At 47.5% G+C, this 13,541-nt stretch overlaps 1 protein-coding gene across 12 annotated transcripts in view; it reads left to right on the forward strand.

The window, feature by feature from the left end:
• Positions 1-13,189, forward strand: part of celf2 (cugbp, Elav-like family member 2) — a 230,630-nt gene extending 217,441 nt beyond the window's left edge. For 4 of the 12 annotated variants that reach the window (XM_058069394.1, XM_058069383.1, XM_058069386.1 and 1 more), the window contains 8 exons: positions 968-1,129; positions 2,363-2,426; positions 4,514-4,648; positions 5,081-5,209; positions 6,871-7,050; positions 8,249-8,392; positions 8,469-8,643; positions 8,815-13,189. In XM_058069394.1, coding sequence (XP_057925377.1) covers positions 968-1,129; positions 2,363-2,426; positions 4,514-4,648; positions 5,081-5,209; positions 6,871-7,050; positions 8,249-8,392; positions 8,469-8,596 — 942 coding nt within the window. In that variant the 3' untranslated portion in view covers positions 8,597-8,643; positions 8,815-13,189. The remainder of the gene's footprint in view (positions 1-967; positions 1,130-2,362; positions 2,427-4,513; positions 4,649-5,080; positions 5,210-6,870; positions 7,051-8,248; positions 8,393-8,468; positions 8,644-8,814) is intronic. The other 8 variants (XM_058069385.1, XM_058069384.1, XM_058069387.1 and 5 more) reach the window with 8 other exon arrangements.
• Positions 13,190-13,541: the final 352 nt, after the last annotated feature.

The raw sequence follows: 13,541 nt of genomic DNA on the forward strand, positions 1-13,541 counted from the left end.
GCGTGGTTACAACATGGAGGTCAGGAGAACCAGCATATAGAGGGGAGGGAACCTCCTGGTGTGGCCCGGCTAGGTGCACCATATTCGGGCACACCCTCCGAGCAGGCGTGCTTACAACATGGAGGTCTCTTTTTGGCGTTTCACGTGGCCCCATAATTATCGTGCACCCCTAGATTTGCCCTTTAGCCTCTCTTCTGGCAGAGCGGCGGTCAGACCAACGATGGGAAAAGGGCCATTTCATTAGGTACACGAACAAATAGCCAGTGCTAATTAGCTGCTACTTAGCTTTGATTGCAGCAACACAACACTGATGGATGATTGCTGGTACTGACTCACACACACACACACACACACACACACACACACAATTAAAGCAGCTTCTCCTGATGCTCCAAATCTCTCAATCTTCCTTGGGCCTCGTCACGTCGTTGTTCACGTCTCCATCCCTGCCCGCTTCAGCACACACACGAGGTCTGTGCCCTACCAGCTGATGAAATAGTTGGAGAAGTCAGGAAATCTCTTTCTGGACTCTGAGATAACCGAGCCCTCCTGGGTCCGCCAGCTTTGGAGTCGGCTTCCTGTGTGTGTGTGTGTGTGTGTGTGTTCATTAATAGTCATGTTTTCTTGCTTGTTGGTTGTGTTGACGTGTTTGTAAAACGACGCATGGTCGCAGAACGAGGAAGCGGAAAGACCCCAAGCTCCTTCTCGTGCTCATTTAGGCCATGTGACCCTTCAAGGACCCGTGCGGAATCAATATTTGCCACGCCCCCTAGACCACCCACCCACACACACACACACACACACACACACACACACACACACACACACCTAGAGTGTGTTCATTAGTCCCAGAAGTGATTTTTGCTCCTCTTTGAAGCCTCTTTCTTCTCATCTTTTGTTCCTTTCTTTCTATTTTTTATGCCGTGCTACATTTGGCCCCCACCCCACCCCACCCCACCCCCACCAGGGCTGCTCGTCTCCCATCGTGGTGAAGTTTGCCGACACGCAGAAGGACAAGGAGCAGCGGCGCCTGCAGCAGCAGTTGGCCCAGCAGATGCAGCAGCTCAACAGCGCCACCACCTGGGGCGGCCTGACCGGCCTGGGCGGCCTCACCCCGCAGTACCTGGCGGTAAGGGCGCACACCCTGCCCCCGGCGCATGCCCGACTGTCTCGGTCGCTCTGGCGACCGCGTGGCACCCAGCGTTCCCAAACCGGGCGAGAAGCCTTTGGACAATTTGGAATGGCCAATGAAGCTAACATATTTTTGGAATGGGGGGGGGGGACCGGAGAACCCGGAGAACATGCCCATTGAGTTAGTTGTCGTTACTAAAACTAACTAAACAGGATCCTAAGGCCCAATGAGTTAGTTTAGGTTAGTTGTAGTTACTAAAACTAACTAAACGGGATCCTAAGTCCAAAATTGAGTTAGTTTAGGTTAGATGTAGTTACTAAAAGTAACTAAGGCCCAATGAGTTAGTTTAGGTTAGTTGTAGTTACTAAAAGTAACTAAACTGGATCCTAAGGCCCAATTCATTGAGTTAGTTTAGGTTAGATGTAGTTACTAAAAGTAACTAAGGCCCAATGAGTTAGTTTAGGTTAGTTGTAGTTACTAAAAGTAACTAAACGGGATCCTAAGTCCAAAATTGAGTTAGTTTAGGTTAGTTGTAGTTACTAAAAGTAACTAAATGGGATCTTAAGTCACAAATGAGTTAGTTTAGGTTAGTTGTAGTTACTAAAAGTAACTAAACTGGATCCTAAGTCCCAATTCATTGAGTTAGTTTCGGTTAGTTGTAGTTACTAAAAGTAACTAAGGCCCAATGGGTTAGTTTAGGTTAGTTTTAGCTACTAAAAGTAACTAAACGGGATCCTAAGTCCAAAATTGAGTTAGTTTAGGTTAGTTGTAGTTACTAAAAGTAACTAAATGGGATCCTAAGTCACAAATGAGTTAGTTTAGGTTAGTTGGAGTTACTAATACTAACTAAACAGGATCCTGATTTTCCCAAAACGGAAAGAGGACCAAATGAGACGTTTTCCAGCCGGCCTCTGGTTGGTGGTCTTCACCAGGGCGGCCCCGCCCCCTTCCCCTTGTACGGAGAATTAGCCCGCTTGTCCAAAAGCGGAGCGGCGTTCCGGGAGAAGGGATGGCGAACACGGAGGCTGCTTTGCGGCGAATTCCTGCCTTTTTCAGGCCATCAGTATTCCGCTTTTGTTTTGGAATGTAATTAGCGGGCGGGATGAGAGCTTTCATGCTCAACTTGGCGGTGGGGGGCTCGCCGGGAGGGGAGATCACAGCACATTAGCCGCCCATTTAGTCCTCCCCGTCTTGTATTTTGCTTCTGATTTGTCTTCTTCCTCCCTGCAGTTGCTCCAGCAGGCCACCTCCTCCGGCAACCTGGGGGCCTTCAGCGGGATCCAGCAGATGGCCGGTGAGTGTCACGGGTGGACGCCGAGGCTTTGCTGCTCCTTCTTGCTCATCTTTTGCTCCTCAGACGTGCGGGGGGCGGGGTCGGGGTGGGGGTGGGATTGGGGGGGTGAGGGCAATGAGCGCGGCAGATGAAGTCGCGTGGCGGGATCTTTTGCCCCCCAAGATTTATGACGCCGTGGTGAGATTTGTCTCCATCTGGTAATGAGGCCAGACAGGAAGCCGGCCCCGGGCTGGTGGCGGCGCCTTGTCAGGCCGCCATCCGTCACACGGGGGCAGAAGAAGAAGAAGAAGAAGGAGGATGTTTACCGTGGTTCTCCACCTTCTGGGCTCCAAAGGATCGCCGACGAGACGCAACCTTGCTCTCAGTCTCGCAGAAGCACGGTGTCCAAAGTGCGGGCCGGGGGCCATGTGCGGGCCGCCGCCGCTTTTTATTGACCCACAGCGCCGTCTAAAATACAATAAAGCGAAAAAGGACAATGTTATGAGAAAACAATCCCATGAGAAAGCATTTTAGTAGCAGAGAGGTCAAATATTAAAGGGGACCTCCTGTGGACTCCTGTAGAGCAGCTACACACAATAACCAGCACACCAAGCTTTCTAGATCTTCCACAATCTGCACCTATTCCAGCTGGATTTCTTTGGATTTCGTGCTTCCTGCAAAAACGGTCCGTTTTAACGTATTCCCCCCACGGCCCGCCCCCAGCCACGCCCACTCTGCTGTGGTTGGTCACATTACTGAGTACTAATAGCTGCCAAACCCAACTTTACAGTAGTTGATGTGCCATGTGTTGGATTCCCAATCCCATCCGGAAGTAGAGACTGGACGCTCCCAAGGTTCTCAGGAAAAGAGGTCACTTCAGGACATCTCTCAATGCTAAGTAGCTTTAGCATTTTAGCCTTAGCTTTACTGCAGCATGGGTAACGTCTAATCATTACACGTTTTTAAAAGTCGGTTAGCGACACTAATTGTGGTGGGAAAAGGCTACTTCGTACTTAGTGTACTTTGTCTAGTGTACTTTTCTAGTATACTCTATCTTTGTGTTGTGTACTTTGTCTAGTGTACGTAGCGTCGTGTACTTAGTGTCGTGTATTTAGTGTAGTGTACTGTCATGCAGTTAGTCTGGTGTACTTGGTGTTTAGTGTGGTGTACTTGGTGTCATGCTGTTAGTCTAGTGTACTCAGTGTAGTGTACTTAGTGTCATGTAGTTGGTCTAGTGTACTTGGTGTTGTGTATTTAGTGTGGTGTACTTGGTGTCATGCTGTTAGTCTAGTGTACTCAGTGTAGTGTACTTAGTGTCATGTAGTTAGTCGAGTGTACTTAGTGCAGTGTACTCTGTGTTGTTTGTGTAGTGTACTTAGTGTGGTGTACTAAATGTGGTGTACTTAGGTACTTCGTGCCATGTAGTTAGTGTAGTGTACTTAGCGTAGTGTACTTAGCACTTCTAGCACGTATAGTGTTTCCAACTTCCTCCCCTCCTGCTATTTGTGTATTTTTACATTTCTTTATAAATGCCCCCCATGTCCCCGTCCCCCCCCCCGGCCCCCCCGGCCCCCACCACGATCACACTTCAATGATGGTGAAACACGTCTGGCCAACAACGTTTGGAAGCGAGTGGGAGGATCTGTCGCTCGGCGGTCCCATCTGCGCGGCGCCAACGTTTGGCATCCGTTCTTAAAAGACAGGCGCGACTCGGACGCGGTGGCGTTACCACGGCAACGTGGATAGGCAAAAAGCAGGATGGGAAAAGGATGACAACGTGAGGTCTTTCTCACCTTTTTTTCTTTTCTGATAGCGTGATGATGCCGGAATGCTATCAGGAATGTTGCCATCCATCTGCCGCCTTGGCGCCAACACCCCCCCCCCCCCCCCACCCATCTACTGTGTGTGTGTGTGTGTGTTGCCATGGAACGGTATATACACCCCCGCTGTATATACGACACATGACCATCAGGACGTCCCGTTAGCTGTCCTCCACCAAGCGCCGGAAGAAGCGAGCTCTGCCCTCCCCTCAGCGGCAGGAAACGGCGTCCTCGGCCAATGCCGCCCCCCGCCCCCCAGCTTTGACACCCCCCTCCTCCTCTGTCCAGGTATGAGCGCTCTGCAGTTGCAGAACTTGGCCACTTTAGCGGCGGCGGCGGCAGCGGCCCAAAACTCAGCCAGCCCGTCCACCGCCAACCCCCTGTCCTCCAACGCCGCCTCCCTGGGAGCGTTGGCCAGCCCAGGTAACCGAAGCAGCCATCTTTGTTGCCCGTGACCACCGCCACCGCCGCCATTGTTGACATCCGCACCGACCACGCCCACCTCCTCACCCATCAGACATCTCGTAGATGTGTGTGTGTGTGCGTGTCTCCCGTTTCCGCTCTGTTGTCGGCCATGTTGGCGCCTTCTCTTCATGGGCTCGCTGCCAGCGGGCGGGGCCTGCATGTAGACAGGAAGCACGCCATCACATCTTCAGCCGATCCTGCTTCGAAAGGGGGGGGGGGCGGGGGGGCTTTTTGATCACACCTAGCAAGCTAGCTTGGCACCATCGCAGCCATTAGCGTGTGTGTGTGTTTTGATGTTGTCTCAAGCTCCGCCCCTTCAGGCTTCTGTGATCGCCTACAGCAGCGATGCTCTTTCTGAACTTCCTCTCCCCCCCCCCCCCTCCCCCCCAGCAGCGGGCACCACCGCCAGCTCCAACGCGGGCGCCATGAACTCGCTGACCTCCCTGGGCACCCTGCAGGGCCTGGCGGGCGCCACGGTGGGCCTCAACAACATCAACGCACTAGCAGGTAGCGTCAACAGTGAGTATTCATCCTGCCATCCGCCCCCCCCACGCCCCCCGCCCCCAACATCACACGCCATCCTCGGCCAGCCGCGTCTTTGTGTCGCATGCTAACATTCGTATGGTGTTCCTGTGTGTAAGCCCCGCCCCCCCGCACACACACGGCCCAGAAGCCCCGCCTTCCACCCGCGGTCTTAATCAGCGTTGTCTTCCGCCCCCCCCACCCGCTGACCTTTAGCAGAGATCACCTCCATCGCATGCTCACTCGCCTTTCAATGGGGGTGTTTCAGCGTACCCCTCCCCCATGTGCCCCCCCCAGTTAAACACATCCAAGCCTTAATTGAATTGCAAAGGTCAGCAGTGCAATTATCCCGGAATAAATGAGTGACCTATAATCCCGAGCGCGCCACTGATCATTTATTTGCTCGTGTCTGACGGCGACGCGACAGGATGCCCCCCCCCCCTCCCCCCCCCCGCCCGCGCTCACGCCCTCCCCAGACAAGTTGCCCTGGGTGGCGAAATGAAGCCGTGACATGCTGCTAATGAGCGCTACTGCTGCTGCTGCTGATGATGATGATGATGATGATGCCACCTTCACTCACTTGTGGAAGCTACACTGACCCCGCCCCCCCTGCTGGGCGCTATGTGCCATGTGATAACCCCCCCCCCCCCCCCCACACACACACACACGTTAAGGGTTCATATGTCATGTGTCTAGCTATGAAAATGGATAAAAGTTTGCTAACATTAGCATGCTAACACCAAGCATAGTGCAGTCTTTATGTAAGCGGTGAAAACTGCTAAAAATGCCACAATGTCAATTTTAACATGCCAGCAATGCTAACATGCTAACATTAGCATGATAGTGCTAAGTGTTTATGTATTTGTCTACCCATGAAAGTAGCTAAAAATGCTACTATGCTAACAGCTAGTATAATAGTGTTCATATATGTGTCTTGCTAACATACATGCTAATATGCTAATGTTAGCATGTTCACACCAAGCATGATAGTCTTTATGTAAGTGTTTACCTGTGAAAACAGCTAAAAATGCTACTATGCTAACAGATAGTATAATAGCGCTAAGTGTTCATATACGTGTCTTGCTATGAAGATGGTTAAACATGCTAATATGCTAATGTTAGCATGTTCGCACCAAGCATGATAGTCTTTATGTAAGTGTTTACCTGTGAAAACAGCTAAAATGCTACTATGCTAACAGCTAGTATAATAGTGCTAAGTGTTCATATACGTGTCTTGCTATGAAGATGGTTAAACATGCTAATATGCTAATGTTAGCATGTTCACACCAAGCACGATAGTCTTTATGTAAGTGTTTACCTGTGAAAACAGCTAAAAATGCTACTATGCTAACAGCTAGTATAATAGTGCTAAGTGTTCATATACGTGTCTTGCTATGAAGATGGTTAAACATGCTAATATGCTAATGTTAGCATGTTCACACCAAGCATGATAGTCTTTATGTAAGTGTTTACCTGTGAAAACAGCTAAAAACGCTACAATGTCAATGTTAGCAATGCTAACATGCTACCGTTAGTATGCTAACACCTAGCATGGTGCGTGTTGTGATGTGAAACCTCCAGTGGGGAGCGCTAATGAGTAAGTGCACTCTTCTTTCTTTATTGTTGGGTTTTATGTAAAGTTGCTCAAATGCTCTCAGGTATGGCGGCGCTCAACGGCGGCCTGGGCGGCGCCGGGCTGGCCAACGGGGCGGCGGGCACCATGGACGCGCTGACGCAGGCCTACTCAGGGATCCAACAGTACGCCGCCGCCGCGCTGCCCACCCTCTACAGCCAGTCGCTGCTGCAGCAGCAGGGCGCCGCCGGCAGCCAGAAGGAAGGTCAGTCCTGGGGGTCGGACTCGTTGCTCGCTTGGCTGGGGTCCTCTACCCTGGTTGATACTCGCTCTTGGCCTATTGCTGCATCGGTGTAGGCGTGGTATACGCTCTGCTCTACATGCTATATGCATGCTATATGCATGCTATATGCATGCTATATGCATGCTATATGCATGCTATACACTATACTGTACATGCTATACTGTATGCATTGGTATATGCATGGTATACTCTACACTGTCCATGGTATATGCATGGTATACTATACATATACTGTACGTGGTATATAAGAATTGGTATATGCATTGGTATACTGTATACTGTCCATGGTATATGCACGGTATACTGTATACTGTCCGTGGTATACGCTATACTGTACATGTTATATGCATGCTATATGCATGGTATACGCACATGTACTGTACATGCTATATGCATTGGTATATGCATGGTATACTGTATACTGTCCATGCTATATGCATGGTATACTGTATACTGTACATGCTATATGCATTGGTATATGCATGGTATACTCTACTGTCCATGGTATATGCGTGGTATACTGTATACTGTCCATGGTATATGCATGGTATATGCATGGTATACTCTATACTGTCCATGCTATATGCATGGTATATGCATGGTATACTGTATACTGTCCATGGTATATGCATGGTATACTGTATACTGTCCATGGTATATGCATGGTATACTGTATACTGTCCATGGTATATGCATGGTATACTGTATACTGTCCATGCTATATGCATGGTATACTCTATACTGTACATGCTATATGCATTGGTATATGCATGGTATACTCTACTGTCCATGGTATATGCGTGGTATACTCTATACTGTCCATGCTATATGCATTGGTATATGCATGGTATACTGTATACCGTCCATGGTATATGCATGGTATACTGTATACCGTCCATGGTATACGCATGGTATACGGCCGGCCGGAGAAGGCCCCGGGGCAGACCCGGACACGCTGGAGGGATGATGTCAGCTAGCCTGGGAACGCCGTGGTGTCCTCCCGGTGGAGCCGGAGGAGGCGGACAAGGAGGCGGACTTCCCTGGGGAAGGGATCGGAATGGAATTCTTTAGCCAAGTGCATGCCGAGTGTGGAGAAATCCTCCCGTGGATAAATTTGCGTTGAGATGCGTTACCGTGACGACCACATCCTTCCCGGCAGGCCCCGAGGGCGCCAACCTGTTCATCTACCACCTGCCCCAGGAGTTTGGAGACCAGGACATCCTGCAGATGTTCATGCCTTTCGGGAACGTGGTCTCGGCCAAAGTCTTCATCGACAAACAGACCAACCTCAGCAAGTGCTTCGGTAAGCGCCCGCACGCCGCCCCCCTCCGCGCCCCGCACCACGCCTTTTCACACCGCCCCTCCCGTGTCCCCGGCAGGCTTCGTGAGCTACGACAATCCGGTGTCGGCGCAGGCGGCCATCCAGGCCATGAACGGCTTCCAGATCGGGATGAAGCGGCTGAAGGTGCAGCTGAAGCGCTCCAAGAACGACAGCAAACCCTACTGATGCTAGCCGCTAGCCTCTGCCTGCCCCCCCGCCCCAGCACTGACAGGGTAGGCACCCCAGAGCTTTTTCCTCCTAATATTGAAAGGTTAGCATTCCCTGATGTTGTTGTCATGTGGGGGGTTTGGGGGGAGGTTGGGGGGGGGTGATCATGAGTGGGCGGCGGTGAAGCGTCGTCAATGTAACGCTTTGCTCTCCCGTGTGTCGTCTTCCTCTTTCAGAAGCACCGTCCTCATGCCTGATAGCACATCCAGCACGTGTCGCTGGCGCCCCCCCCGCCCCCCCCCCCCACAGCAAAAGTGCAAATCCATGCCCGCCCCACCACCACCGTCAACACCCCCTCCTCTTAAAAAAAAAAAGAAAAAGAAAGAAAAAACCAAAACAGCGTTCTTGTCCTCACACGTCCTTTGTCTGACGTCCCGGTCCTCCGCCGCCAATGCCTACGAACGTCTTGGGGATTTGGGGGGGGGGGGGGGGGGGGGGGTTTGTGCATGTGACCTCATGTGGACGTGTTTCGGAGGAGGGGGTGTTGCGTGAAGGTAAGAAAAAAAAGTGAAACGCTGCATTCATTGCTTCATTTCTCTTCCTCTTTGTGTCACTGGTACGCCAAACGTAAACTTGAACGCGGCGGTGGCGGTGGCGGTGGCGGTGGCGGTGGCGGCGGCGGCGAGAGAATAAGACTACTTCCGCACAGTTTGGACTCCAAGCTCACCGGGACGATGCTTTTTACACTTTTCAGGCCATGTAAAGTTTTTGATAAGGCTGACTTTCTCATTCAAAGTCTATATATAGATCCACTTTTTCTAGAGTAGTTTCCAGGGGAACCACTCCCACACACACACACACACACAAGAGAAAAAAACAACAAAAGGGGGGGGGGGAGAAATGCTACCTACTTGTGTCACCTTTTTGCTGAACTGACTCACAGATAGACAATCCGTGGTTGAAATGCACATGATGAAATAGGACAAACTATATTTTCTACTCTTTAGACGGTACAAAAAAAAAAAGACAAAAAAAGCGTACGTGTGAGCTGCGTTGACGTCGGTGCTTCTCGTGAGTTTAGTTCCAGTCCAAAAGGGTCTTCAATGTCTCATCTTTTGCTTTTGAGGACACAAAAAATGACTTTACTTGAACAACTGCCACCCGGTGTTTGGGACACTTTGAAGAAATCCAAAAAAAAATCGACGCAGATTTCGGAGGTCTGAAATTTACGGGAAAAATAGCAGGTTTCCGAGGAAAGACGTCAGACGTTGACGTCTATTTACACGGGAAATGGCGGCCATTTACGAGAACAGATTCATACGTTTTTATTGCAGATTTATTCAAGTTTAATAAAGTCGTACATTTACAATAAAAAACTAATAAATGACTAGAAAAAAAATAAAAATGTTGTCGCTTTAGGAGAATAAGGTGGTAAACGTATCAGAAAAAAGGGTACATTTATTCAAATAAATTCATGAATTTATGTCGAAAAAACGTGTCAACACATCGAGGAAAAAAGGAAATTTCTTGTCAATTCCCAACATTTTTTCTCCTTAAGAAATAATCTGGGATTACGAGAACAAAGTCGTAAAAATGTACGACTTCATGCTCGTAAATCTACGACTTTTTTTCTTATAAGTTGACAACTTTATTCTGCAAAAATGCAGCTCATCAATTTCCGCGTATGACAGCAGTAAGTGGAAAAAGTAGCACAATGACGACAGAACCGCTAGCCAAGGTAGGCGACAGACGTCGTATGTGAAAGGAGTACGTTTAATAAAATTCCTTAAGGTTGGAAATTCAGGAAAATCAAGTTTTTCTCATGATAACAAATCATGTGAATTTTTTTTTCCCTGAAATGTAGGATTCTTCGAGTAAACGTTGATCCGCATGAGATGTTTGGTTTTCCAAAGCGTTCCTGATACTCGGCGGCGAAGAATAGACGAAGCCTTTCTTTGTTTTTTTTTTGTTTTTGTTTTTTTACCAGTCCCTTTTCTTGTTGTTGAATTAGCTCTATGAAATATATATAGAAATACAAAGAAATAAATCTATCTATATATATATATATCTATCTATACAGTATATATCTATACAGTATATCTCTATAATGTCAGCTTGTGAAGCATCAATGTCATTCTTTTCTTTTTTCTCTCTGGTTGGAATTTGGATGTGTTTTTTGTCTTCTAAGGCGGTTAAAAAAAGAAAAAAAAGAAAAAAGAAAACCAACAAAAAAAGCAACAGTGGAGTTTAGTGCCAAATATGGAAGGTACTTCCTGCCTAGCGTCCGTGTACTTCTTCTTCTTCTTCTTCTTCTTCTTCTTCTGGTGACATGATGATTTGATAACATGCTATTCTATTTTATTATCAGTGTTTTCTATGGAGTCCCTCCTATTTAAAAAAAAAAAAAAAGTTCTAGATTTCAAGAAAAAAAGTTTGTTAACTTGTGGTCTTGTTGCCTGAAATATGTCCTGTTTGCTTTTTCTTTGGATTTTTTTCTTTGTAAAAATGTACAAAAAAAGAAGTGCCCATGTGTCATATGAATATTTATATATATCTATAGACACACACACACGTGCACACTCTCACTTTGTTGTTGTTGTGCACGAGAGCCCCCGAGTGTGAAGCCCCCCCGGCCACCCCCCCCCACACACACACACACCCCTCCCCCCACGCACGCTTTCGCGTTTGTTTGGAAGACAAGCACATCCGAGGTGGGCGGAGTCTAGATGTTTACATGGCACAGTGTTGTCAGTCTGCTGACCCCCAACCCCGCCCCCCCCCTTAACGCCTACCTGAGCGGGAGGGGGGGGGGGGGGGTCTGCAAAAAGACAAAAAACCAAAAGGCAGCATTCTTTTCTACACGAGCTCACCACTCGCCTTAAACAGGGAGGAGCCTTTTATCGGTCCTCCTTCCGTGGGCGGGCTTTCCTGGGGAGGCGGAGCTTCATGAGGGGGGCGGAGCTAGGAGACCAAGTACGGTAGATCCCCGCCCACCAGGGGCCACTTCTAAATATATATTATGTTTTGTTTACATTTCATGAGGAAAAGAATAAATCATCATTTTAGTCGCATTAAGTGGAAATATTCAAGATTTCTTTTAAAGTTATAATATTGATATGTTACAAACAAAACAAGGAATAAAGTTGTGATTTTTCTTAAGTTATGTTACAAGAATAAAGGCGAAATATTGACATGACGAAAAATGCAATAGATGAAAAATGGAAAAATGAAACAGCAGAGAAGGATAAACAAGCTGTCATTTTATCACAATAAAATCTAAATATTCTGGGGGGGGAAAGTAGTATCATATGAGAAAAAAGTGGCGATTTTATGAGGGAAAAATAATATAATTTTGGGAGTCAATATATTAGAGAAAACTAAATTGGAAAACTAAGTTGGGAAATAGTTAGAATAACCAGAAAAAAGTGGCAATTGAATAATAAAAATAATGTCTTTGAGAAGCATCAAGTTGAAATATTTACGAAAAAGTCATATTGGTAAAAAAAAAAACTATTGAAATATTAGGTTGTGAAAAAGTTACAATATTATTTTACTAAACAATTATAGGATGAAAGAAGCATCAAGTTGAAATATCATGAAAAAAGTCATTCATTAAAAAAACTATTGAAATATTAGATTGTGAAAAAGTTATTATTATTATTTTACTAAACAATAATAGGATGAAAAACTTCTCATTTTCTGAGAATAAAGTGTTCATATTATTAGGGAAAAGAATGCTGTGAAAAGGTGGAAATGTTACGGGAATAAAGTCCAAATAACCCAAGAAGGACTTTTCTTCCGCTTGGTTTTTATTATTCCCCTAAAATGTGGCAGGCTAACACGTGTGCTAACGCGTGTGCTAACACGTGTGCTAACAGGGATCTACTGCACTCACACGCCGGCGTCGGTAAGCACAAGGCGGCGGGCGGGGCCACGGCGGAGGGGGCGTGTCACTCGGGGGCTGTCCTGCCGCTCGTGATCTGGTGTCTTCTGTCCTCCACGAGCAAAGAGACGTTTGTCGGAAGAATATATCCAAGTGTTTGTGTTTTCCTTCTTTGTGCAGATGAAGCTTGTCGCGTGTGCTTTCCTTTTCGTTGTGTGGTTCTATAGCCGGTCGTCGTGGTGTCGAGAGAAGCCAAAGTTAGCGTGATGTGTGTTTGTTCGCCAGCACGGACGGGACGGGACGACAACATGCAGGCTTTCTACTTCTACAACTGATTGTACTTATGCATCATTTTCTACCAGTGCTACTTTTTATACTGGAGATTCAAGCATAGAGGAAAAAAAAAAAACCTACTACTGTCTGTGTGGCCACGCCCCCCGCCCCTCCCATCGTTTCTTTCGCTTCCTGGCTGGCGTGTCGGATCTCTGTCAGGGAGCCGTACAGGGTGTTTTGGTTTTCCTAACGTGCCGTCGCCACCAGCACACTGAAGTATTGAGTCACCTTGAGTGGGTTCCTTGGTTTGCTTTGCTTTCGGCCTTTCTCTGTCCTCCTCCGTGAACTTGAGTGTGTAGCTCCAGCGGTCACAGTTCTTTTTGGAAACGTTTGTTCTTGTGTGATGACGTTTTTTGCTTCTGTCTCCTATATTAAAACATTTTTCCTAATACTCCTCCCTCTCGCTCTGTGTCTCCTCTTTGTCCTCCTCATTCACACAGCAGGGGAAGAAAGGGGGGGCTCGGTGTTACGCTCACAACATTTCTAGATGTGAAATAACACCCCTATAGTCATCCTGTCACTCCTGTTACCCAATATAGCAGACATCATAAGACATATTAGGCATAGGAAACCTGTTTATCACCTTCTAAATATCTTTTTAACATTAATAGAGCCCTCTAGACATGAAATAACACCCCTACAGTCATCCTGTTACCCAATATAGCAGACATCATAAGACATATTAGGCATAAGAAACCTATTTGACCTTCTAAGTATGTTTTTAACATTAATAGAGCCCTCCAGACA

Source organism: Doryrhamphus excisus, chromosome 3 (genome assembly GCF_030265055.1).
Source record: "Doryrhamphus excisus isolate RoL2022-K1 chromosome 3, RoL_Dexc_1.0, whole genome shotgun sequence".
Taxonomy (NCBI): Eukaryota; Metazoa; Chordata; class Actinopteri; order Syngnathiformes; family Syngnathidae; genus Doryrhamphus; species Doryrhamphus excisus.